The following is a 25502-nucleotide window of genomic DNA, read 5'->3' on the forward strand; positions in this document are numbered from 1 at the left end:
TGATATGACCGCCGTCCTTGATCCGAAAGGTTGCTCCCGCAAAGATTTCAGATCTGGGAATAGAGCATCGGGGCAATGTACCATCTAAAGTGCATTGACCTCGCCAAATTGAATGGACTGGCATCCATAGCGCTGCAAACTAGAGGCCTGCCTTAATTACGTATTTATAGATTGCCCTCTGTTTAAAAAGAAAAAAAAAAAAGATATTATCCGGACGGCTGCAGCCTTTTGAACGGCTCTCTTTTTTTCTAAAGAGGCCATTTTTCTTGGGGGTCATCTGTTCAAGTGATTAAATTGTTGGTTTTTTTTTTATTCCTTTTTTTTTTTGCCTGCAGTGTTTTTCAAAAGCACTCTGTTCCAAAGCCAGTCAGTTAATGGCATTTATTGAGTGCTTTCTCCCTGCAGAACACTGCACTGAGCATTTGCGGAAGGACAGTCGTGGCTTAGTAGATAAAGCATGGGCCCGGGAGGTCAGAAGGACCTGGGTTCTAAGTCCGGCTCCACCCCGGGTCTGCTGTGTGGCCTTGGGCAAGTCACTTCACTTCTCTGGGCCTGGGTCACCTCATCTGTAAAATGGGCATTGAGACTGTGAGCCCATGTGGGACAGGGACTGTGTCCAACCTGATTGACTTCTATCTTTCCCCGTGCTTAGAATAGTGCTTGGCACATAGTGAGCACTTAACAAGTAATAATAATAATAATAATTATGGTATTTGTTAAACGCTTACGACGTGCCAAGCGCTGTTCCGATGCCGGGGTGAACACAAGGTAAACGGATTGTCCCGCGTGGGGCTCACGGTCTCAGTCCCATTTTATAGATGAGGTAACTGAGTCACAGAGAAGTGACTTGGCCCAGGTCACCCAGCAGACAAGCGGCGGAACCGGGATTAGAACCCACCACCTCGTATCCTCCAAAGCCCGGGTTCTTGCCACCAGGCCATGCTGCTCTTCTTACCGTCGTTATCGTTACTGTTGAAATCGCGTGTAGACACGATCCCCGCCCTTGATTTTGGATCCAAAAAACCAACTCCAGAAGTACCGCTGAAAGCTTTCCTTTGAGATTATGGTCAGAAGCGTTTCTGAGTGAGTGTAACTTTTGCCCGTATTTTTATCTTGTTTCTTAACGCCCCCCCCCCCCTCCGCACAGCCCCCCCTTCCCTCCCGACTCACGTCCCCCACACCTCATGCTGGAAAGGCTCTGGTCAGTGCAGACGGACCGAACGAAGACGTCCCGGGCGATCTTTTGGAAGCGGCGGCTCGAGGACTCCGGGAGCGGAAGCGTCCCCAGCTCCGGCCGGCGACAGCGGCCGACGTCCCCGACAGCCCGACCCTGGAGACCATGTTGGAAAGGATGGAAGAAATGGAGGTAAGCTCCACGAACCCGGACAGCTGGTCCCCTCCTCCTTCCGGAGCCTCGCCGCCACCTCTCATGGTGCATTTTGAGCGCTCACTATGCGTCGGGCCGTGTTCTAAGCACCGGAGTAGATATAAACTGATCGGGTTGGACGCGGTCCCTGTCCCGCATGGGGCTCACAGTCGTAAATCCCCGTTTTACAGAGGAGGGAACTGAGGCCCAGAGAAGTGAAGTGACTTGCCCAAGGTCGTACAGCTGACGTGTGGCGGACCTGGGATTGGAACTCAGGTCCTCTGACTGCCAGGCCCGGGCTCTTTCCACTAGGCCACGCTGCTTCTCATGCCGCTGTTGCCTGCCAGCCTCCTTGCGATATATCTGGCCGGTTGCCCCCGGTTTCTCTGTGGGAATTAATTTAGTGGGGGTCACTGATCTCATTTGCTCGCTCGCTTCATCCAGGTTCGTTGGCAGAATGTGATGAGCGTATCGTGCCGTCCCCGAACGCGAACACACACCGGAGCACTTTTCTCAGGAGGAACCGCCGTTAAAGCCTGGGCCTGGGAGTCAGGAGACCTGGGTTCTCATCCCGGCTCCCCGACTTGTCTGCTGGGTGACCTTGGACAAGTCACTTCACCGCTCTCTGTCTCAACCGTACATTGAGGATTAAGACTGAGAGCCCCATGTTGGACATGGTCTGTACTCCGGCTAAATATCTTGTATCTACCCCAGAGCTTAGTACAGAGCCTGGCCCAGAGGAAGCAGTTAACAAATACCCCAATATTCATTCATTCAGTAGTATTGATTGAGCGCTTCCTATGTGCAGAGCACTGTACTAAGCGCTTGGCACGTACAATTCGGCGACAGATAGAGACAATCCCTGCCCACCGACGGGCCGGCAGTCTGATCGGGGGAGAATAAATAAAGAAATAAAAAAAAAATTGAGGAAACTGAGCAAATAGTTCTGCCTAGTCCCTTCTCCGGCCCTGGGGGACTTAGGAGGGGTTGGGGAGGCAGGGGTTTTTATCAAGCAGGTCTCTCTGTCCATTAATTCACGTTCCCGTCCTCTCTGAGCTCTCCTGGGTCAGATCTCATCGCGACTTCCTTGCGGTTAAGACCACTAGGTGGAAACAGAGTAGGTTTTTAGCAGTTGAGTGAAAATCGGGGATTTTAATTTTATCTGGGTAGCTGGGAAGACTATTACGGTTCCCTTCCCCCTCCTTTCCCAGTTTAGACCTGGCTCCCCCCACCGTACTCGGCTAATCTCCCTTCTTCTGTCGCGGTGGCAAAGTGGAACGCTTGGAGTGTTTGACGAAAAGAACGGGCCGCGATATCCCTCTTTACTTGCTCTCCACTTTCCGGTGAAATCGAGGTTTTGGAAAGCCGTTAATTGACCTTGTCTTTCAGCAACACCAGGAAGCGGTTCGTCGAAGGTATCATCAAATTCTCTACGCCGATCCCCGTCTCTGGACACAGGGAGAGAAAATGGGTGGGTGGCCGCTCTCTTTCGTCTTATCCGCCCGCTTCTTTTTCTTCCCCCCACAGTTGCTAAGTTACTCTCGTAAATTGGGAAACTCTGTCTTGTCCGGGTCAGCTACCAGCTTTCTAAAGGGAAAAGGCGAGAACAGAAATGTGGGTAATGATTACTTCTAAAGGAATGCCAAATGCCATTCTTCTAACACCCTATAAATCATCAAGGGGCATAGAGGGACAATCAGTATGACAATAAGTGTCATTACTGGATCAGACCCGTGGGGTCTCCGGGGCTGCAGATGCCCACACGGGGCTCAGGGTCTTAATCAGTGAGGAAACTGAGGGCCAGAGACGTGAAGTGACTTACCCAAGGTCACCCGTCAGACCGGTGGCACTCCTTGACCTGAGAGAAGAGCTTAGGCGAGTCCTTCCCTCCCCACCCACATCCCTTTAGACACGTCGAACGTCCGAGGGGTCCGAGATTTCGAAGAGCCGTCCGACTCACGGGGAGCAAGTAGACGCTATTCGACGGATGCGCGTTTTGCCGGTCATGTCGTGCAGATTTTCCGTCGGGGCCCACGGAAAATAAAATCGGCAAATCGAGAGCGCAGGCAATTTCTAGAAGACAGTTCTCTCCAGTAAATCGCAGAATTTTCCGGGTTTCTTTTTTTTTGAGGGGTGAGGGGGAGCGAGGGAGAAGTTGGAGATGAAGATTTCTCCGGCTAGAGTCAGTTTTAGGACTTGTGACTGTTTTACAGATTCCCTCCAATAGGCACAGCCTTGAACGGTCTTCCAAATAGGCTCTGACAAGCTGCCGGACTAAAGGATTTCTAAGTGGGAGTGGGATAATGTGGTCCTCCAGATGGTTCGTAATCCTCCTGCCTACCTTCTTCCTCTCTCTCCGCTTCCGTTGAACGGTACGGCCTACGGGATCCTGTGCTTAAAATAAGAGCGACTTGGGCCAGCTCGACATAAAAACATTAAAATCAATGTTCCAAGTACGTTTTACTTGGGCTTTTTTTTAAAAAAAAAAAACCATCGACGGGGGCGTAGGCTATTTTCCAACACGTGGAAAATCACCGTATACCGATTCGTGGTGTATGGTGATTTAATTCTCTCCCCTTCCGCTCTTTTCTTCCTCCCGAAGGTAGAGGAAGCGCTTCGGTGGACCGGAGGCCGTCGTCTCCGCGTCCGATCAGAATCACCAGGACAGTGGGCCACAGAACGCCGGAAGTGGACATTGTCTTAGAACAGCCTTCGGAGGGGATGTAAGTGGCAACGAGGCTCAGCCTTTGCTACCGTTTGCCGGTGCCCGGGTTCCTTCGGCCTCGATACGCCGGAAACCGCACCAGTAAGCGTCATCGACCCCCAGATCGGGCAGAGGAGCACGTTGAGTGTCAACAAGCTGTCTTTTACCCTCCCAAATGCTTAGTACAGGGCCCTGCACGGAGTAGGCGCTCCGTAAATACGACTGAATGAACAAACAGGCTTCCCTTCCCTTAATCACATTCGGGTTTGAACGTTCTCGAGGCGAGCCGTGGCGAGGACGGTACGCGGGACTCACTTGGAAGAATGTTGTGATTTTGTCCCCGGCCTAGGAATTCGCATCCCGCCTCTAGTCCGTTCGGTAAACGCAGGAAGCCGTGGGATTTGAAAGGATGTCGTGCGTCTGCTCGGTGGGAAGTGAGGATTGTTGCCCCTCCCCACGTGGTAGAAGTTTACTTATTAGGGTCCGGAAGAAGTTAGTTGGCCGGATGAGTCTTTGGATAATGATAATAATAATTATGGTACTTGTTAAGCGCTTACTCTGTGCCAAGCACCCTTCTAAGCACTGGAGTAGATACAAGTTAATCAGGTTGGACACAGTCCCCGTCCCAAATGGGGCTCACGTTCTTAATCCCCATTTTACCGAGGAGGTAACTGAGTCACAGAGAAGTGAAGCGACTCGCCCCAGGTCACACGGCAGACGAGTGGCGGAACCGGGCTGAGAACCCAGGTCCTTCTGACTCCCGGGCCCGTGCTCTATCCACCGAGCCACGCTGCTTCGGAGGGTTTTGATTTTTGTCCCCGATTTTTCAGCCTTCCGGAAGAAGGCGCCGAGGTGGCGGGGAGTCCGGAAGGAGGAAGAGGCCCCGGGCGGTCGGCCGGGCCTCGGCCGAAGCGGGGCGGGGTGCCCCTCTCCGTCCCGAGGGCCGCCCTGAGGAGCATCGAGGCCTACAGCGGCCGATACGCGCAACACCTGAAGATGATCTCGCACGAGCCGATCGGCTCCTTCGATCCCTGGCGCGTCGCTGAGAGGTGAGGGGGCCCGGGGCGGTTGAGCGGAAGAGGGCGGCGGGAAAAGCGAGGGGAGAGAAACCGGCCCACCTGGAAAGGGATGGATTTGAGTTGCGTTAGAAGTCGCCGGGTGGTTTGCTCAGTAGTGCGGCGGGCCGTCCTAGGGCACTGCATTGTTTTCTCTGGTGGTAATTAGGCCCATTTCCCCAAGAGGTTGTTTCGTCCATTGCTTTAGTACGGGGACCACGGCACTAGATGGGCACTGGGAGCTAATGAGAGGAGCAGCGTGGCTTAGTGGATCGAGCGCGGGCAGAGCACCGTGCTAAGCCCCCGGGGGGAGAATGCGATACCGCCGAGTTGGTAGACAAACTCCCGGCCCTCGACAAGCCAACGGTCTAGAGGGAAAAGAGCCCGGGAGTCGGAAGACCTGGGTTCTTGTCCGGGCTCTGCCGCCTGTCTGCCGGGTGACCTCGGGCAAGGCACTTCGCTTCTCTGGGCCTGGTTTTCATCTGTAAAATGGGGATTCAGTCCCTGATCTTAGACTGTTCATTCAATAGCATTTATTGAGCGCTTACTGTGCTCAGAGCGCTGGACTAAGCGCTTGGAATGGACAGTTCGGCAACAGATAGCGGCAATCCCTGCCCCTCGACGGGCTTACGGTCAAATCGGACCGTGAGCCCCAAGCGGGACCCGGGACCGTGTCCAACCTGATTATCTTGTATCTGCCCCGGCGTTGTTATCGTCATCATCATCATCGTCATCATCAGGTGACGGTACGCCCGGGTGGCCACTGCAGGCGTCGTTCCCCGCTCTTTTCCCGGTCCCCTCTCCGTCCTTCCCCTCCCTCCTCCAGCCGACAGGCGGTGGAGTTACGTCCAGGGATCGGCGTAGTTCCTGTTTTAAATGTTAGTGGTCGGGAGAGTCGACTTATTTTGCGACCTATCCCACGGTACGTGCTGTGGTTGGGATATTTATACACGCTCACATCTATAGCTAGATTATATATAGGCGCACGCAACACACGTATATATAGAAAGGGAATGAGGAGAGGCTCAGAGAGAGGGAGAGAGTTCTAGCCTGTGTGGGCTCTTGACGTGTTTAGAGCTATTTCAGCGGAGAACACCAGTCTCGCCTGCTTCAGCTCCTCCTTACCAACGTGGCCTGCTGGACCTGGAATCCAGCGTGGTCAGAGGTTGTTTTCTGATTAGTCTACTCTCAAACGGAGGATTCCGTCTCGTTCCCAGCTCGTTTGGGGTGGGCGGAAAACGCTTCCCATCCGAATCCTCCGGGTTCAGGGAAAATCAGCCCGCAGATTTCCGGATGAGAGAGCAGGGGAAATATTCCTGGTTTCCCCAGTGCTGTCCTGCTCCTTTGCCTAAGGCCCGCTGCGATTTCCGGGTGACGTTTAGTTAGGCCTCTTCTCCCGCTCTTCCCCCACCGTCATTCACGAGGCCGAGGATCGCCACGAGTGGCCAGACGGTGGGCCCCGACTCTCGAAGAGAAAGATGGGAGTGAGAACCTATTTCCCGTGATTGAGAAGCAGCGTGGCCTAGCGGAGAGAACGGGGGCCTGAGAGTCAGGACCTGGATTCCTATCCCGGCTCCGCCACCTGTCTGCTTTGTGACCTCGGGCAAGTCACTTCGCTTCCCTGGGCCTCAGTTCCCTCATCTGGAAAATGGGGATTAAAGCGGTGGGCCCCACGTGAGACGTGGACTGGCACCAAACTGATTAGCAAGTATCTACCCCAGCACTTAGTGCAGCGCTCAATAAATACCATCACCCCCCCTCCCCCTGCAAAAATAAATAAATTCCCACCATCTCAAATCAGATCAGCCCAATGCTGACCTCTTGTTCTCGTTCCCCGTTTAGCTCAGCCCCTGGGTATGTTTGTGTAGGCCACGGCGCGTTCAGATTATTTATTTATTCTCATTCCACTGGTGAGCATTTCTGCTTCTCCCAAATTCATGTGAAAATCCCTCAGGGATAGGGAGTAGGTCCCGTGCTTCGTTGGGCTCTCCCGAGTGCTTCGAATAGGGCACTGCACTCGGGATACGCTCAGTAAAAACGATCGCCGCTACTAACTCTACCTCAAGGATAATATGATGACGATAATGATGATGATGGTATTTGTTCGGCGCTTACTGTGTGCCAGGCACTGTGGGAAGAGCTGACGGTATAACAGTAATAATGTTGGCATCTGTTAAGCGCTTACTACGTGCAGAGCACCGTCCTAAGCGCTGGGGGAGATACGGGGTGATCGGGTCGCCCCACGTGAGGCTCACGATTAATCCCCATTTTACAGACGAGGTAACTGAGGCCCAGTGAAGTGACTCGCCCTCAGTCACACGGCTGACAGGTGGCAGAGCCGGGAGTCGAACCCATGACCTCTGACTCCGAAGCCCGGGCTCCTACAAGCATAAGGCAAGAGGGTGCATGCTATCGTTGAGGGAACTGGCTATTTCCGCTCAGCCTACCTGCCGTGACTTTTTAATGGTATCTTAGTGCTTCCTCTGTGCCAGGCGTACAGAGTAGCTAGAAGGAAATCAGGGTGGGCACAGTCCCCGCGCCACCTGCCTCAATCCCCGCTTTACAGATGAGATGACCGAGGCCCGGAGGGGTCACGTGACCGGCCCCGAGGCCGCTCAGCAGTCGGATGGCGGAGCCGGAATCGGGACCTAGTCTCTTCTGCCGTCCAGGCCCGTGCCCTATCTTGCCAGGCCGCGCTGCCCTCTCTGACCTGTGAAAGAGGCCAGGATTGGGGTGGGGCTGGAGGGAGCGGGGGTCCACGGATCCCCCGGACATAGCGGAGTTGGGCCCGTTTCGGTGCTGCTTTAGAAGCAAGAATCCCCGGTCGAAATCGTAGTTTCCTTCTAAGGTGAACCCACCCATCCAATGCCCCGTCTCCCCGTTCTCCCTCCCGGCCCCGTTGGGGGCAGCTGACGATGCCTCTAACGTTGGTGTTTGGTAAGCGCTTACTACGTGCGGAGCACCGTTCTGAGCGCTGGGGGAGATACGGGGGAATCGGGTCGGCCCCCGGGAGGCTCACGGTTGATCCCCATTTGACGGATGAGGGAACTGAGGCAACCGAGAAGTGAAGCGACTCGCCCACGGTCACGCAGCTGCCAGGTGGCAGAGCCGGGATTCGGACCCGTGACTTGGGACTCCCAAGCCCGGGCTCTTTCCACCGAGTCACGCTGCTTCTCTGCCTGTCTCCGCCCCAGCGCTCAGCACGGCGCCCCTGGAAAAACAGTGGTACTCAATCAGCCGGTCAGTCGACCTTATTTATTGAGCGCTCACTACGTGCGGAGCGCCGTACTAAGCGCTCGGAGAGTACCGCGCAGCGATGTAACGGCCCCCGTTCTCTGCCCCCGACGAGCTGACCGCCTCGAGGGGGAGACCGACGTTAATATCGGCGAATCGGTTCCGAATGCGGACGTGAGTGCCGTGGGGCCGGTCGGGGGGGACGAGAAGGGGGAGCCGGTAAGGGGGACGGAGAAGGGAGTGGGAGGAAAGGAAACGGAGGCGGAACTGGCGGAAGCCTTCGGGGTAAGAACGTCATCTCCCTCCGGGGCGCCCCGGGCCCCCCCCGGTCACGCCAACCGGGCCCCCGCCCCCCGTCTCCCGAGGAGACTCCGGCTGACTCGTGTTTCCCCCAGCCTTGCCGAAGAGCTGCTGGACGAAGCCCTGGGGGACGTGGCGGCCGAACTGCGGGACGTCTGTGAGGATTACGCGGAGGCCGTTTTCACCTCGGAGTTCTTGGAGCCGGCCGAGTGACCGCCCCTCGCGCCGGCGGCGGCCGGGGTGCGGGACGGTCCGCGACCTTCCCGGTCCTTCCGCGCAGGAGGCCTCCGTCCCGCCCGGGACCCGGAAGCCGCCGCCTGGCCAGCGAACGAGGAGTGTCGAACGAACCCCTCCCGGTCCGGCGTTCCTCCGTCGGCCGAGCCGCCTCTTACCTCGGCCGTCCCGACGGGCCACGTTCCCCCCGGCCCCGGGAACGTATGAGGTTGAATTTTCCGAAGGGAAACGTTTTCCCGTGGGGACGGTCGTCCCTCCGGGTCCGTCCCGGGCGGGTCGGAGACCGTCCCGGGAAGACGGGGGATGGGGCGGCGTCCGATCCAAGCAGACGTCCGGCATCCGAGGGAATCCGCCACCCCCTGGGAACCTCTAACGCTGACGGCTTAAAGGTCACCCAGGTCACGCAGATCGCCGGCCCCTCGCCCACACGGAGACCGGTCTGGGTTTTCCTCTTGGGGGATTCCTGGGATTGGGATTCAAAGCTTGGAAACACTGGCAAACGCTGACCTGGCTACTTTCGCCTCGCTACATTCAGCGTGCCGTCCCGGCCTCCTCCTCCACCAAACCTCACCTTTTCCCGTGGACAGATGGCATGTCTCCACCGGGATAGTCCGGTGTCCTCGGCAGCCTTTAGATGGGAGGGCGTAGGCTGTTTTCTTTAACTGTGGAAGTGAGACTCCCAGCCCAGATGAGCGAGCATTTTTAAACCGAGAACACTTGAGAAGCTAAGAGGACAGTCTGCCCACTGGGCCTCCGGATTCGTCCTCCTGTTGATACTCTGTCTAAAGATGGGAATCCCACCTGTTTTGCCACCCGTTAACGTTGCCCCGAAATGGCCCCCTCTCCCCCCCCCCCCCCCCCCGGCCCCGGGGAGACAACTGGACATTAGCCAAGAGCCCGTTTTCAGCAGAGCGACCCACCTTTGTTCCAAATATCTAAGCGACGCGAGCCGAATTTCCCCCCGACGGTGAAAAGAGGGCGGGTTTCTACCTTCCGGTCGGGCCCCGGGACCGCCCGCCGAGCTCCCGCTAAGAGCCACCGTGCTCGGCCCTGCCCTCTGCCCGTCCTCTCGGCGCTCCCGCGCTCCAAGAAGATGGCGGCGGATCTCCCTTCTCCCCAGCGGCAGGGCTCCGGAGGAGAGGAAGAAAGGAGGCGTAAATCTGGGGTAAACTTCAGACGGGCTCCCGAGGAAATGAGGTTTGCCGTAATCAGCGTGAGCCGGGGACCGCCTCTAAACGGGATTTCGGGCTTCCTAACCAGTCCGGACTTCAGCGGGCCGTCGGCCTGTCGTCCCAGCGTTAAGATTCCGAAAGGAAGAGAGGCGGATTCAGCGAAGGCCGCGCTGAACCTCTGGACTGGGGAAAGCCACCCGGAGAGCTCGGGGTATTCCCACGTGGACCCGAGGAAGAAGTCAGACCCTTCCCCGGGGAGATGGGAGACGCGACACCCGAGCCATCTCGGATCCTTTTCCCGGAGCCGGGAGGCCCGCGTCCGACGATTCGTCCCGATTGATGACGTCGTTCGACCCAGAGTGAATCGTGGCTCGCCGCTGGGAACTCTCCAGCCCGGCTCTCTAACTTCACTGGGTAAATTACTCACTTAGGAAAGGTCTCCGGGATTCATTCTCGCTCGCGTGTCAAAATTGGATTTGTGAAAGAGCTCGGCGGGGGGAAACTCATCTTACGGGGCCACTTTCCAGGCGTTTTCATGTATTTATGTTTTTGGAAATAAACTCTATGTTTTTAAGATGGAGTACGCCCGTGATTTAACCGCCTCTGCACTTCTCACGTCAGATCGATTTGCAGAAACCTCACGCCGCGCTTTCCGTAGACTTGTGGGGCCCACGCGGATTCCGTAAAGTTCTCGTGAAGGACGCACCCGTCCGACAGCGAAGGGAAGCGGTGCGGCCTGGTTGGAAGAGCGTGGATCTGGAAGTCGGAGGACCCGGGTTCCGATCCCGGCCCCGCCACTTTTCTGCCGTGTGACCTCGGGTAGTCCCCTTCACCCCTCCGGGCCTCGGTTACCTCATCCGTAACGTGGGGATTAAGACCGTGAACCTCACGTGAGACGTGGACTGTGTCCAACCTGATTGGCTCGTGTCTGCCCCCAGCAGTGCCTGGCACGTAGTGAAAGCGCTTAACAGATACCGGTAAAGAAAAAGAACGAAAAAGCACTTGAATACTATAAAAGAGAAAAATAATTTTTCCAGGCGGAGAGAGCACGAGCCCGGGAGTCAGAGGGCCGAGGCTGTAATCCTGCCTCTTCCTCTTGCCTGCTGCGTGACCTTGGGCAGATCCCTCACCTTCTCTGCGCCTCGGTCTCTTCCGCCGTTAAAAGTCAGAGGTCGTGGGTTGGAATCCCGGGGCTGCCGCGTATCGGCTGTGTGGCTGCGGGCAAGGCACTTCACTTCCCGGCCCCTCGGTGACCTCGTCTGTAAGACGGGGGTTAAGACCGTGCGCCTCACGTGGGACGACCCGATGACCCCGTGTCTACCCCAGGGCTTAGAACGGCGCTCTGCACGTAGTAAGCGCTGAACAGATACCAACGTTATTATTAGTATCAAGTCGGCCTTCAGTGACTGTTCTCCCCACTACTCAGACCGTGAGCCTCGTGTGGGACGGGGACCGTGTCCGACCCGATTAACTCGTACCTAGCCCGGCCCTTCAAACGATACTCGACGCACATTAGTCACTTAACACAGACCGTAATCGTCATCATCGTTATTCTCTGGAGGGTTTTGGGCACCGTAACAACGGCCACCGTGCTCCTGTGGGAGAGTATGTGCTGCCCTGTTTTCGGTCAGGCCGAAAGAAATGATGAGGATTCAGAGCACATCTGTCAGAAAGTTCATTTCTCGTCCTGAGAATTTACCACCGGACTTTGAACCGCAGAAACCGTAAATTAATCAGAACAGGCCGCGCTGCCGTAGATCCCCGCCGACAGCCCCCGCGGCCCTCAGGAGAGTCGACCTAGTAGAAGGGAATCCTACCGACCCCGCCGGGAGCCGCCAAGTGACACCCGGCCCGTCGAAACGGCGGCGGCTTCGTTTCGGCCGCAACCCGGGCAGGCTTCAGATGGCCTAGGTGCGGGCGAAGAGATTTGGAGCCGCTGAATTGCCAAAAGTGCCCGTCCTCCTCCGTCGCCCGCGTGTGGGCTCGAAAGATAGAACCTGTCACGGAGCCCCGGTGGGTCTGGGGGAAGTCAGATGGCTCTCTGTCTTAATAAAGCCACCGACTGGGAGACGTGCCGTACCCCACGGGGCGGGGTTGCCGTCTGTGCCTGTCGAGTGCTTCGGGATCTGCCGCCGCGCCGCGGAAGCGGAGCGGCCTCGCGTAGAGAGTGCGGGCCCGGAAGCCGGGAGGACCTGGATCTGCCCCTCGTCCGCCGGGTGACCTTGGGCGAGTCGCTTCGGTTCTCTGGGCCTCGGTCACCTCATCCGTAAAATGGGGATGCAGACTGTGAGCCCCACCTGGGACGACCCGGTGAATCTACCCCGGTGCTTGGCCCATAGTGAGCGCTTAACAAATACCATAGCGATTAATATTATCGAAGGGAAGCGCGGTGGGAGAGGAGAAAGTATAGAAAAACCTTCGCTCCTCTCGTCCTCTCTGGGTTGACCTCTCTCTGGGCCATTTTAGCGGGCGTAACTATCGATTTTACGTTAACGCAACGATGGAGATGATTACGGTCGTCTCCTCTGTCGTATTCGTTAGCAGTAGCCTCTTTATTTTATTTTATTTTTAATGGCCTTAAGTGCTTACTACGTGCCAGGCCCTGGGGTTTATAATCCGAGCTAATCAGGTTGGACGCAGTCCCTGTCCCACGTGGGACTCATCGTCTTAATCCCCGTTTCCCGCACGAGGGAACCGAGGCCCAGAGAAGGGAAGTGACTTGGCGCGGTCACACAGCAGACGAGTGGCGGGGGCGCGATTGGAACCCAGGTCCCTCTGACTCCCAGGCCCGAACTCTATCCTTTGAGCCACACCGGCCCGTCCTGTCGGCAGCGCTTTGCCGAGCGCCGCGGATGAGAGCGGACTCTCCCTGTCCCGGTCCCCGTTCGGGTTTAGAGCTGGTTCTAGTAGAGAGTTGGTTAGTGCACCGCACCGCTCCCCACTCTGAGAGCCGGCGGAGGGGCTGCCGGGGCTAGGAAGTCGGCCGACGAAGTGCTCCTTTTTCGTGTGCGGTCACGGTTTCTGACCCACGTGGGGCTCCCGGTCTTGATCCCCATTTTACAGACGAGGAGACCGAGGCGCGGAACGGTGAGGTGTTTTAAGGAGATTGCTCTTGCTTTAATGAGATGTTCCTCCCCTCGATTCTATTTATTGCTATCGTTTTTTGTCCGTCTCCCCCGATCGGACCGTAAGCCCGTCAGTGGGCAGGGACCGTCTCTATCTGTTGCCCATTTGTCCGTTCCAAGCGCTTAGTCCGGTGCTCTGCACGTAGTAAGCGCTCAATGAATACCGATGAATGAATGAATGAATGAATGAATGAAGTGACTTGCCCCGAGGTCACAGAGGACACAGGTGACGGAGCCGAGAGTAGAACCCAGATCCTTCTGACTCCCGGGCCCGGGCTCCATCCACTAAGCCACACCGCCTCTCAATACCAACTGCCCCAATCCCAGGCCTTTCGGGAAGGTCTTCCCGTTATCGGTGGGTGGGAGGCGGGAGAGGAGAGGCTCCATCCTCAAACACCCAGGGGTAATAATAATGATGTTGAAGCGCTGACTATGTGCAGAGCACCGTTCTAAGCGCTGGGGGAGATCCGGGGTCGTCGGGTTGCCCCACGTGAGGCTCGCAGTTAATCCCCATTTTACGGATGAGGTCACTGAGGCACAGAGAAGTGAAGTGACTTGCCCAAGGTCACCCAGCTGCCAAGGGGCAGAGCCGGGATTCGAACCCATGACCTCTGACTCCTAAGGCCGGGCTCTTGCCACTGAGCCACGCTGCTTCTCTAGGATGGGGGGGGGGGACCCTCTTCCAAGGGCTTCCAGGACCTCACTCTCCCCCCCTTTTGGTGGGGACAATCAATTAATGGCGTTTAATCAATCGGTCGTATTTATCGGGCGCTTACCTTGCGCAGAGCACCGTGGGGAGAGCCTGGCTCTAATTCGGCTGTAAGAAGAGCTCGGGAGACTCCAGTAGAGTTGGTAGACGTGATCCCTCCCCTCAAGGAGTTTACAATCTAGCGGATGAACGATAATAATCGTAATATCCTCAGTCGTAATGACAACGATACCGTTACCAATTGTCCTCTCCCGCGGACCGGCCCCCTAGCGGGTGGTTTGACAGACACGGTAGCCTCAGAAAGCCTCGGCAGCTTTCTTCGTAAACGCTTGATGTTTCGTGGATATTTTCTCCCTGATCTGTATTTATCCCAATCCGGCCACCCCGTACGATGGAATGAACAGTGAGCTGGAAGAGAAATGTATCCCTCTTCCCCGTTTGCTCAAAATACCCCTCTTTCTCTTTCCTAAAAAAAAGTAGTCGGAGAGGCGTTTCCCGGATGCCATTTTCCACGTAACCGATAGGCTCTCGAAACTAAAAAGAATCGAAATCTGCCGGATGAAGGGGGGAATGAAGCGCGTTTCGGAGTAGTTGCTGGCTCGACGCGGGGGAATTAAGACCGTGCGGCCCTTCCCTTCTGGGTTCATGACTGAGTATAAAACTTGGGCCAGGAATCAGTTCCAGATTCCTGCCCTTGAATGGGAATAAACAACCTCCCCTTGTCCCTTTTCCCATCCTCCGCATTGATTTTTCGGAATGGATGATTCGTCCCCGGACTGCCCTTCTCGGCGCTGTTTGATCTCGATTCTGTTTTTAATCATTGTGTCGTAAACGCTTACTCTGCGCCGAACCCCGGGGTAAATGCAAGAGAATCAGGTCTGACACAGTCCCCGGGCCTTGGGGCTCACGGTCCAAGTAGGGCGGAGGCTGGGGATCGAATCCCCGTTTTTTTCTTTTACGGTGGGGGAAACCGAGGCACAGAGAAGCTAAGTGGCCTGCCCGAGGTCACACGGCAGGCAGGCGGCGGAGCCGGTGGGGTTAGAGCCCAGTCCTCTGACTCCCAGGCCAGGCTGCTTCTGAATGGATGGAGGGAGGGAGGGGGGAATCTAACAGGAACCGGGGCCGGTTCCAACGCTTCCATCTGTATTTAATCAATCCCTTCTCCGGATTCCAATCCGTCACACATTGCGGCCGGGCAATTATGAGCGTCGGATGCCGTCAAAGCCCCGAAGAGATTTACGGCCGTGGGTGGAGACCTGCGTCGAGTAAGAGGGACGGAGCCTCTCCCAGAACGGTCGAGTCGAGCACCATAAATACACGGCGGTGGGATATCGGGGCTCGGCACAGAGCTGGAGCAAAAGTGGCCCGGAAATCGAAGAGAGAGTCGCGGGACCCTGCTGCTTTTCATCCTTTATCTATAACTCGGTGCTAGATTTTGGGGGACAGTCAGCTCCTTTTTGGTCACCTTCAGAAGTGATTTTAGATAAACCTGGGGGTGAATCCCCCCGCCCTTCTAGACCGTGAGCCCGCCGTGGGCGGGGATTGTCTCTCTCTGTTGCCGAATTGTACTTTCCAGGCGCTTGGTCCAGTGGTCTGCGCACGGTAAGCGCCCAGTAAATACGAATGAATGAATGAATTTGTGCCGAGCACTGGACCGAGCGCCTGGGAGAGTTCTGAAACCCAGCCCCATGCTCTATCCACTAGACCACGCCGCTTCAGTGCTCGGAGAAGGGTAAGTTCTTTAAAAAAAAAAAAAAAGCACAATCATCGTTCGGGACGACTGGTCCTAACCCTTCCCGGGATTCCTCTCCGCTTATTTCACTGGGGGCGACGGATCCCCAGACGCGGAGCAAAAATCTCCGGCGGTATTTTTGTCGCATTTATTTTACGGCCCCAAATAAATCCCGGGATAGGTTGGAGGCAGATGTGGAACTGAACCGTTTGATCTCCGAGCAGATAATCCGGCACCCGCGGCTACTTGGGACCAGCCTCGTCGGGATCGCGGCGATCCCGGCGGGGTGAGCGCGGCCCGAGAGGTTTTAATCCGCGTTATACGTCGGAGCCGGGGACCCGATGCAGCCCGATCTCACCCGGAAGAGTGGTGTTCCTTGCGTGGCTCTGTGAGGAAAGAGGCAGTTGGGAGTGAAAGAAATGGAGCTTCTGTTGCCCAGATCCTTTCGAACGCAATCGCTGCGTAGGCGAGGACGGCGCAGTTGGCTCGCCTGTACTCTCCTAAGTGCGTACGCGGCGCTTGACGCAAAGTAGTCGCTTAGTACGCAGTAATGATCCGTTCATTCATCCGGTGGCATTTGTTGAGCGCTTACGACGTGCGGAGCGCCGGACTAAGCGCTCGGAACGGACAGATCGGCAACAGAGAGAGACGGTCCCCGCCCTTGGACGGGCTTACGGTCTAAGCGGGGGATTAGATGCGTTTTCTATGTGCCGAGCACTGTCACTGTTATGGCATTTGGGTGCTTACTATGTGCCAGGCAGTGTACTGAGTCTAAAGTGCTGGGTTATCACTGTTATAATAATAATAATAACGATGCTGGTATTTGTTAAGCGCTTACCTATGTGCAGAGCAGCGTTCTAAGCGCTGAGGTAGATACAGGGTAATCAGGTTGTCCCACGTGAGGCTGACAGTTAATCCCCATTTTACAGATGCCAGAGAGGTTAAGTGACTTGCCCACGGTCCCACAGCCGACGAGTGGCGGAGCCGGGCTTCGAAGCCATAATAATAACGTGGGTATTCGTTAAGCGCTTACCGTGTGCGCAGCACTGTTCTAAGCGCTGGGGGAGATACGGGGTCATCGGGTCGTCCCACTTGGGGCTCACAGTCAATCCCCATTTTCCAGATGAGGGAACTGAGGCCCAGAGAAGTGAAGTGACTCGCCCACGGTCACCCAGCTGGCGAGTGGCGGAGCCAGGACTCGAACCCACAACCCCGGACCCCCACGCCCGGGCTCTTTCCCCTGTGCCACGCTGCTTCTCGTACCGCCGACTCCCAATATTATTATTATTATTATTATTGTATCTGTTAAGCACTTACCACTGGGTGTTCTGAGTGCTGGGGGAGATGCAAGTTAGGTTGGACGCGGTCCCTGTCCCACCTGGGGCTCACAGTATGAAGTAGGAGGGAGACCTACCAGGTGTTGAATTCCCATCTTACAGTTGAGGAAACTGAGGCCCAGTGAAGTCAAGTGACTTGCCCGAGGGCCCTCATCGAGCCACCGGCAGAGCCGGGCTGAGAACCCGGGTCCTCCGGCTCCCTGCCCCCTCCCCCTTTCCCCTGGGCCACGCTGCCTCGTGGCTTAGTGCAAAAAGCCCGGGCTTGGGAGGCAGAGGTCGCGGGTTCTCATCCCGGCTCCGCCGCTCGTCAGCTGGGTGACTTTGGGCGAGTGGCCTCACTTCCCCGGGCCTCGGTGACCTCATCTGGAAAACGGGGATTAAGACCGTGAGCCCCACGTGGGACCGCCTGATGACCTTGTATTAATAATGTCGGTATCTGTTGAGCGCTTACTATGGGCAGGGCACCGTTCTAAGCGTCGTCCCACGTGGGGCTCACACACTTTTAATCCCCGTTTTACAGATGAGGGAACTGAGGCCCAGAGAAGTGAAGCGACTCGCCCACGGTCACCCGGCTGACGAGCGGCAGGGCCGGGGGTCGAACCCGCGACCTCCGACTCCGAAGCCCGGGCCCTTTCCACCGAGCCACGCTGCTTCCCGCGCCGAGGACGGCGCTTGGCACACAGTAAGCGCCTAACGGATACCGGCGTTATTATTAAATCCGGATTTCCAGTGCCACCCAGTTGGAAAGGGGCAGCGGTGAGCCTTGGCGTGGGGCGGTGACCCGGTTCCCGTTTAGGGGTGAGCCCGGTAGGGGTTGGGGTTGAGAGAGAGGAAGCGTACGGGGTCACGTCTACCGGGCCCTTACCGTACGGCGCCGTACTAAGCGCCGGGGAGGATACGAGCGGGTCGGATCGAACGCGGTCCCCGTCCCGCGTAAGGCTCGTCGTCTCAATCCCCATTTTACAGACGAGGTGACCGAGGCACGGAGAAGCGAAGGCGCCGAGGGGCAGAGCCGGGATTGGGGCCCGGGGCCTTCTGACCCCCGGGCCCGGGCTCACGCCGCGCTGCTCGGTCAGAGAGGGTGCTGAAAGGAAGCCGGAGGAAGACCCCGGCTTTCTAAAGAGAAGCAGCGTGGCTCAGTGGAAAGAGCCCGGGCTCGGGAGTCAGGGGACCTGGGTTCGAATCCCGGCTCCGCCGTTGGTCAGCTGTGCGCGACCGTGGGCGAGTCGCTTCGCTTCTCCGGGCCTCGGGTCCCCCGTCCGGAAAATGGGGATTAACTGGGGGCCTCACGTGGGACGACCCGATTCCCCCGGATCTCCCCCAGCGCTTAGAACGGTGCCCCGCGCCTAGTAAGCGCTTGACAGATACCAACCTTGTCATTATTATTATTCTAACGTGTTGTGGTCAAGGAGCGGCGGGCGGCCGCCGTCCCCGGAGGCCGCCCGCTGGGGCCGTAAGCCTTTCGGTCCGTCCCCCCGCTCGCGGGCAGGCCTGCCCTCAGACCGTCTCAGGGAGGTGGCCATCTCGGTCTCCGGAGGAGCATTTTTCCTCTCGGAAGCCCCCCGCTGTCTCGTTCCCGGCCTCAGAGAGGGATTTCCATTCAATCCCCGGCGGCGACTTCCAGAACATCTTCTCAACGCGGACGCGACCCGCCTAGGCCGGGACGACGCTCTCTCGACGGACTCCGGTCTCTCGGCCCCCGGTTTAATCGGCGTCTCCTCGGGGCGATTCCTCTCCGACGCGGCCGACCGGGAACGCCGCCCAATGGGCCGGCGCCACCTCCGCGGAGGGCCGGAACGACCGGGCGCCGTCTTTCGGTCCGGCGGGCGATCCGGCGTATCCCCGATAAGCGCATTCGATTCACCCTTGTAAAAGGTCATCTTTCTGGACCCCCCCCCCCCGACCCATTCAGATTCTGAGGTGGACGGATAGGACCCAAGCCATCTCCCGATCTGGAGGGGGAAATTAAACCGGCAGCCGGAGAGGGGGAGGGTTCAGCCAGTCTCTCTGAGGGAGAAAGGGATCGTTGGGTCTGGTGAAGCGTCTCCTGGGCCAAGCGAAGGGAATGACGGAAGGCTGCAGGATGTTGGGGGGCGGAGTTATTTCAGCCCCTCGGCTCCGGTGCCGGTTTATGCCCGCAAGAAGACGCGTGAGATCCGGGGGTTGGAAATAATAATAATACAGCGTCGGTTGATAACGATGATGTTGGTATTTGTTAAGCGCCTACTACGCGCCGAGCGCCGTTCTAAGCGCTGGGGGAGATACGGGGTGATCGGGTCGTCCCACGTGAGGCTCCCAGTTAATCCCCATTTTACAGAGGAGGTGACTGAGGCCCAGAGCAGTGAAGTGACTCGCCCACAGTCACACAGCTGACAAGTGGGTTAAGTGGCGACTGGGTGCCAAGCGCTGTACCGGGCACTGGGAGAGATACAAATGAATCCTCTCGGACACGGTCCCCGTCCACACGGGGCTCGCGGTCTAGGAGAGAAGGGGAATTAGGTGCCGAGCCCCCATTTTACGGAAGAAGATAAAGGCACAGAGAGGCGGAGCGCCATGCCCGACGTCACACAGTACTCAAGTGCGGAGCAGAGATTAGAACCCAGGTCCTTCGACTTCCAAGCCCGGGCTGTCTCCCGTAGGCCACGCTGCTTCTCTGAGAAGCAGCGTGGCTCAGTGGAAAGAGCCCGGGCTTGGGAGTCAGAGGTCATGGGTTCGAATCCCCACCCTGCCACTCGTCAGCCGTGTGACTGTGGGCGAGTCGCTTCACTCCTCTGTGCGTCAGTCACCTCATCTGTAAAGTGGGGATGAGGACTGTGAGCCTGACGTGGGACAACCCGATCACGCTGTATCCACCCCAGCGCTTAGAACGGCGCTCCGCCCGCGGTGAGCGCTTGATAGATACCGACATTATCATTATTATTCTCCGATGGTCTGATTTCCCATCCGTTTCTGCCCGTCAGACCCTCGGCGTTCTCGCCGAGCACCGAGGATCGCCGAGGGAAATGGGCTCGGCCCGCGGTAGAAGGAAAGGTGGATTCCGCGACTCGAGGGATCGTCATTAGTCATTTTGTTCCTTGGGTCGTGTTCGTTGAGCGTTTAGTGTATGCGAAACACCGTACTAAGCGCTTGGGAGCGTCCAATATAGCAAACAGACACATTCCCTGCCCATGACGAGCTCGCGGTCCAGAGGGGGAACAGTGAATAACTGGAAGACAACGAGGGCAGTTCTCCCCGACTTCCTTTCTCCCTCCCTCCCTCCCTCCTCTTCTCCCTCCTTTCCTCTCCCCTCGTTCCTTTTCCCTCTCTCCTCAATCCATCCATCCATGCCGATTTGTCCATTCCAAGCGCTCAGTACGGTGCTCCGCACCCAGTAGGCGCTCGATAAATACTGTTGAATGAATGAATGAATGAATGCGCGGTATTTATTGAGCGCTTCCTGGGTGCCGGGCACCGTACTAAGCGCTTGGGAGAGCACGGCGTCGCACTAAGGAGGGTCGGTAGACACGTTCCCTGCCCACGAGGAGCTTAATAGTCTAAGGAGGAGACCGACGTCAATATAAATAAATGATTTTTAATATGTGATTCATAGATACGTACCTAAGTGCACAGGGCTGGGGCCGGGGGCGGCTAGTTTCAAACGTCCGAAGGTCACGGTCCCCGTAGGTGGTAGCAGCGTGGCTCAGTGGAAAGTGCCCCGGCTTGAGAGTCGGAGGTCATGGGTTCGAATCCCCGCTCTGCCACTGGTCAGCCGTGTGACCGCGGGCGAGTCGCCTCACTTCTCTGGGCCTCCGTTACCTCCTCTGTCAAATGGCGACGAACCGTGAGCCTCACGTGGGACGACCCGCTGACCCTTCATCTCCCCCGGCGCTCAGAGCAGCGCTCTGCGCATAGTAAGCGCTTAACAAACGCCAACGTTATTATTGGCCACGGTCCGATTCCCGTGGCTCAGGGAATGCAGATGGGGCATAACGGATAGAGCACGGGCCCGGGAGACAGAAGGTCAGGGGGTTCCGATCCCGGTCTCCGCCGCTCGTCTGTTGAGTGACCTCTGCCGGGTCGCATCGCTTCTCTGGGCCTCCGTTACCCCGTCTGTAAAATGGGGATGGAGACCGCGACTCCCGGGTGGGACGGGGACCGCGTCCCGCCCGATTCACTCGTGTCTGCCCCCGCGTTTAGTACGGCGCCTTAACAGATACCACGGTTGTGATTATTATCTGTCATCTGTTACGCCGGAAGAGCGTCCCGGGGTCAGAGGCCCCCTTCCCCCACCACCCACGCACGACGCGCGCGCACACGGCGAGTTGGGCCCCCCTCCCCGCATCTGCCCCGCGTCTGCCGCCGTCGTCTCAGGCTGCGGCGCGGCGGGGCCAGAGGCCACCCGGGCTAAATCGCCTGTTATCTTTCCTTTCGATCAGGAGGGATTCTTGTGAATAAAGGAGTTAAATCGCCCCGGTTCATTTAACGGCTCGGAGTCCTAATGCGTTCTGCGGGCGGCTGACCGTCGCCAGAGCCCGGGGCGATCGGAGTGAAACCGGAAGACGGGACTTGGAGATCGGGGGGACCGGGGACCGGGGACGGGGGACCGGGGGGGGGGGGGGGGGGCGGATCCTTCGGTCCGTCCCCCCGCAAAAGATGCCAGGCCAGGCCGGCACCCCCGAGGTCACCGTGGGGCAGGCAGTATGCCTGTTTGCCGTCGCACTCTCCCAAACGCTCGGTCCGGCGCTTAGAACAGCGCCTCGCACATAGTAGGCGCTTAAATGCCATCGTCATTATGATTATTACGGTGCCGGGCACACAGGAAGCGCTCGATAAATGCGACCGAGTGAACGAGTGAGCCTTTTCCGGCCTACGGAGGAAGGAGACCGCAGTCGTTCCTTCCTTCTTCCCATCGGATCTGTTGAGCGCTTACTACGTGCACAGCACGGCGGTGAGCGCTTGGGAAAGCACGATACGACAATAAAGAGCGACGTTCAGTGGATCGGTCGTATTCATTGAACGCTCACGGTGGCGCAGAGCACTGTACTGAGCACTCGGGTGAGTATCCCGGCTCTGCCACGTGCCAGCTGTGGGACCGTGGGCGAGTCGCTTCGCTTCCCTGTGCCTCGGTTACCTCATCTGTAAAATGGGGATGAAGACCGGGAGCCTCACGTGGGACGGCCCGACGACCCCGTGTCTACCCCAGCGCTTGGGACGGTGCTGGGCACGTAGTAAGCGCTTAACAAATACCAACGTTATCATCATGGTTACGCTATAAGAACGTAGTGGACGCATTCCCTGCCCACAACGAACTTACAGGTCAGAGGAGGAGACGGACACAAATATGAATAAATAAGAAATTTACAGCATACGACCTGCGGATACGTACGTAAATGTCGCGGCATCGGGGGCGGGGAGATTATCAAGTGTCCGCTGGTCACGGATCGAGGGAAGGAGTGGGGACTTCCAGCAGCCGGGCGCCGGGCGGCAGGGAAGAGTGGACGGAGCCCGGGCCTGGGAATCGGAGGCCACGGGTCCCGATTCCGGCCCCGCCGTTCGTCGGCCGTGTGACCTCGGACAAGTCGCTTCACTTCTCCGCGCCTCGGTCACCTCAGCTGTAAAATGGGGATTGAGACTTTGAGCCCTCTGTGGGAGAGGGACTGGGTCCAACCCGATTCGCTTGTATCCACCCCAGCGCTCAGCACGGTGCCCGGCACAAAGGAAGCGCTTCACAGGTACCTCGATGATCATCATCATCATCATCATCATCATCATCATTATTAAAGCGAGGCGGCCGGCAATCGGAAATGAGGAGGTGGAGGGCGGGCCGGGCAGTGGTGTGTGCCAGGGTGGGGCACGGGGGGGGGGGGGTCCCCGTCACCACGTGGGAGATCCAGGCCCCCCAGGGCAGCGTGGCTCCGTGGAAAGAACCCGGGCTTGGGAGTCGGGGGTCGTGGGTTCGAATCCCGGCTCGGCCACTTGGCAGCCGGGTGCCCGTGGGCGGGTCACTTCACTTCTCTGGGCCTCAGCGACCTCATCTGGAAAATGGGGATTAAGACCGTGAGCCTCGCGTGGGACGACCTGACGACCCGGTATCTCCCCCGGCGCTTAGAGCGGTGCCCTGCACGTAGCAGGCGCCGAACAAAAAAATACAAGTAACGCACCTGGACGGCAGCGGGTCAGTCGCGCGGAGCTGGCCGAAACGAAACCGGGCTAAGAAGTGCCGGAGGGAGTAGAGGAAGTTAGGTCTTCGCCAGGGGGGTCGAAGAGGGGTCGCCTAACCATCGATTAACTGCTGCATCGACGGGAGCGGCAGCGGCAGAAAAGGGAAGAATCGGACCGTGCGCCCGGCAGAGGGCGGGGGCCGTCTCCGTCCGTCACCGACTCGTCCGTTCCGAGCGCTCGGTACGGTGCTCTGCACGTAGTAAGCGCTCGATCGATACCGTCGAATGAATGAACGAAGGAGGAGGCCGGAGAAAACGAGGTGCGACTTGGGACACCGACTCCGGACGCGCTTCACTCGGCTGGAGTGATAACGTTGGTATTTGTTAAGCGCTTACTGTGTGCAGAGCACCGTTCTAAGCGCTGGGGGAGAGACGGGGTCATCAGGCGGTCCCACGTGAGGCTCCCGGTTAATCCCCGTTTTACAGACGAGGCGACCGGGGCACGGAGAAGTAGAGCGACTCGCCCACGGTCACCCAGCTGACGGGCGGCGGAGCCGGGAGTCGAACCCGTGACCCCCGACTCCGAAGCCCGGGCTCTTTCCACCGCGCCACGCCGCTTCTGAGAAGGCGGCGGGGGGGTTCGGCTCCCGGGCCGGACGAGAGCGGGATGACTCTCACGGACAGGGGGCCCGCGTGACGTCACGTGCGTCGGGCCGGGCGCGCTGCGGAACGCGGTGTCCTACGCGACGTTTTCCGGAAGGCGGTCCCGAGCCCACGTGGAGTTTCAGAGGCGTCGCGTCCCTCTCCCTTGTCCTTGCCAACACGCACGCCGCTTCCGGGCTCATCGCTAAGAGCGATCATCATTCATTCAATAGTATTTATTGAGCGCTTACTATGTGCAGAGCACTGTACTAAGCGCTTGGGATGAACAAGTCGGCAACAGATAGAGACGGTCCCTGCCGTTTGACGGGCTTACGGTCTGATCGGGGGAGACGGACGGACGAGAACGATGGCACTAAACAGCGTCGAGGGGAAGAACGTCTCGTAAAAACCGATGGCGACTAAATAGAATCGAGGCGATGTACGATTCATTAACAAAATAAATAGGGTAACGAAAATATATACAGTCGAGCGGACGAGTACAGTGCCGTGGGGATGGGAAGGGAGAGGTGGAGGAGCGGAGGGAAAAGGGGAAAATGAGGCTTTAGCTGCGGAGAGGTAAAGGGGGGATGGCAGAGGGAGTAGAGGGGGAAGAGGAGCTCAGTCTGGGAAGGCCTCTCGGAGGAGGTGATTTTTAAGTAAGGTTTCGAAGAGGGAAAGAGAATCGGTCTGGCGGAGGCGAGGAGGGAGGGCGTTCCGGGACCGCGGGAGGACGCGACCCGGGGGTCGACGGCGGGACGGGCGAGACCGAGGGACGGCGAGGAGGCGGGCGGCGGAGGAGCGGAGCGTGCGGGGTGGGCGGTGGAAAGAGAGAAGGGAGGAGAGGTAGGAAGGGGCGAGGTGACGGAGAGCCTCGAAGCCTAGAGTGAGGAGTTTCTGTTTGGAGCGGAGGTCGACAGGCGACCACTGGAGTCGTTTAAGAAGGGGAGTGACACGCCCAGAGCGTTTCTGCGGGAAGATGAGCCGGGCGGCGGAGTGAAGAATAGACCGGAGCGGGGCGAGAGAGGAGGAAGGGAGGTCGGAGAGAAGGCCGACACGGTAGTCTAGCCGGGATATAACGAGAGCCCGTAACGGTAAGGTAGCCGTCCGGGTGGAGAGGAAAGGGCGGATCTCGGCGATATCGTAGAGGTGAAACCGGCAGGTCTCGGTAACGGATAGGATGCGTGGGGTGAACGAGAGGGACGAGTCAAGGATGACGCCGAGATCGCGGGCCTGCGGGACGGGAAGGACGGTCGCGCCATCCACGGTGATGGAGAAGTCTGGGAGCGGACCGGGTTCGGGAGGGAAGATGAGGAGCTCGGTCTCGCTCATGTCGAGTTTTAGGTGGCGGGCCGACATCCGGGCGGAGACGTCCCGGAGGCGGGAGGAGACGCGAGCCCGAAGGGAGGGGGAGAGGACGGGGGCGGAGATGTAGATCTGCGTGTCATCTGCGTAGAGATGGTAGTCGAAGCCGTGAGAGCGGATGAGTTCACCGAGGGAGCGAGTGTAAATGGAGAACGGAAGAGGGCCGAGAACCGACCCTTGAGGAACTCCGACGGTTAAAGGATGGGAGGGGGAGGAGGCTCCGGCGTAGGAGACCGAGAATGATCGGCCAGAGAGGTAAGAGGAGAACCGGGAGAGGACAGAGTCCGTGAAGCCGAGGTGAGATAAGGTACGGAGGAGGAGGGGACGGTCGACGGTGTCAAAGGCAGCAGAGAGGTCAAGGAGGATCAGAATGGAGTAGGAGCCATCGGA

General features: G+C 58.0%; 1 protein-coding gene across 2 annotated transcripts in view; it reads left to right on the plus strand.

Moving 5' to 3' along the window:
- The window catches only part of KIAA0753 (KIAA0753 ortholog), a 49343-nt gene extending 38704 nt beyond the window's left edge, over window positions 1-10639 (plus strand). For both annotated transcript variants that reach the window (XM_029082103.2, XM_029082104.2), the window contains 5 exons: window positions 1148-1366; window positions 2756-2837; window positions 3969-4089; window positions 4901-5119; window positions 8755-10639. In XM_029082103.2, coding sequence (XP_028937936.1) covers window positions 1148-1366; window positions 2756-2837; window positions 3969-4089; window positions 4901-5119; window positions 8755-8872 — 759 coding nt within the window. In that variant the 3' untranslated portion in view covers window positions 8873-10639. The remainder of the gene's footprint in view (window positions 1-1147; window positions 1367-2755; window positions 2838-3968; window positions 4090-4900; window positions 5120-8754) is intronic.
- Window positions 10640-25502: the final 14863 nt, after the last annotated feature.

Source organism: Ornithorhynchus anatinus, chromosome 17 (assembly GCF_004115215.2).
Source record: "Ornithorhynchus anatinus isolate Pmale09 chromosome 17, mOrnAna1.pri.v4, whole genome shotgun sequence".
NCBI classification, from domain to species: domain Eukaryota; kingdom Metazoa; phylum Chordata; class Mammalia; order Monotremata; family Ornithorhynchidae; genus Ornithorhynchus; species Ornithorhynchus anatinus.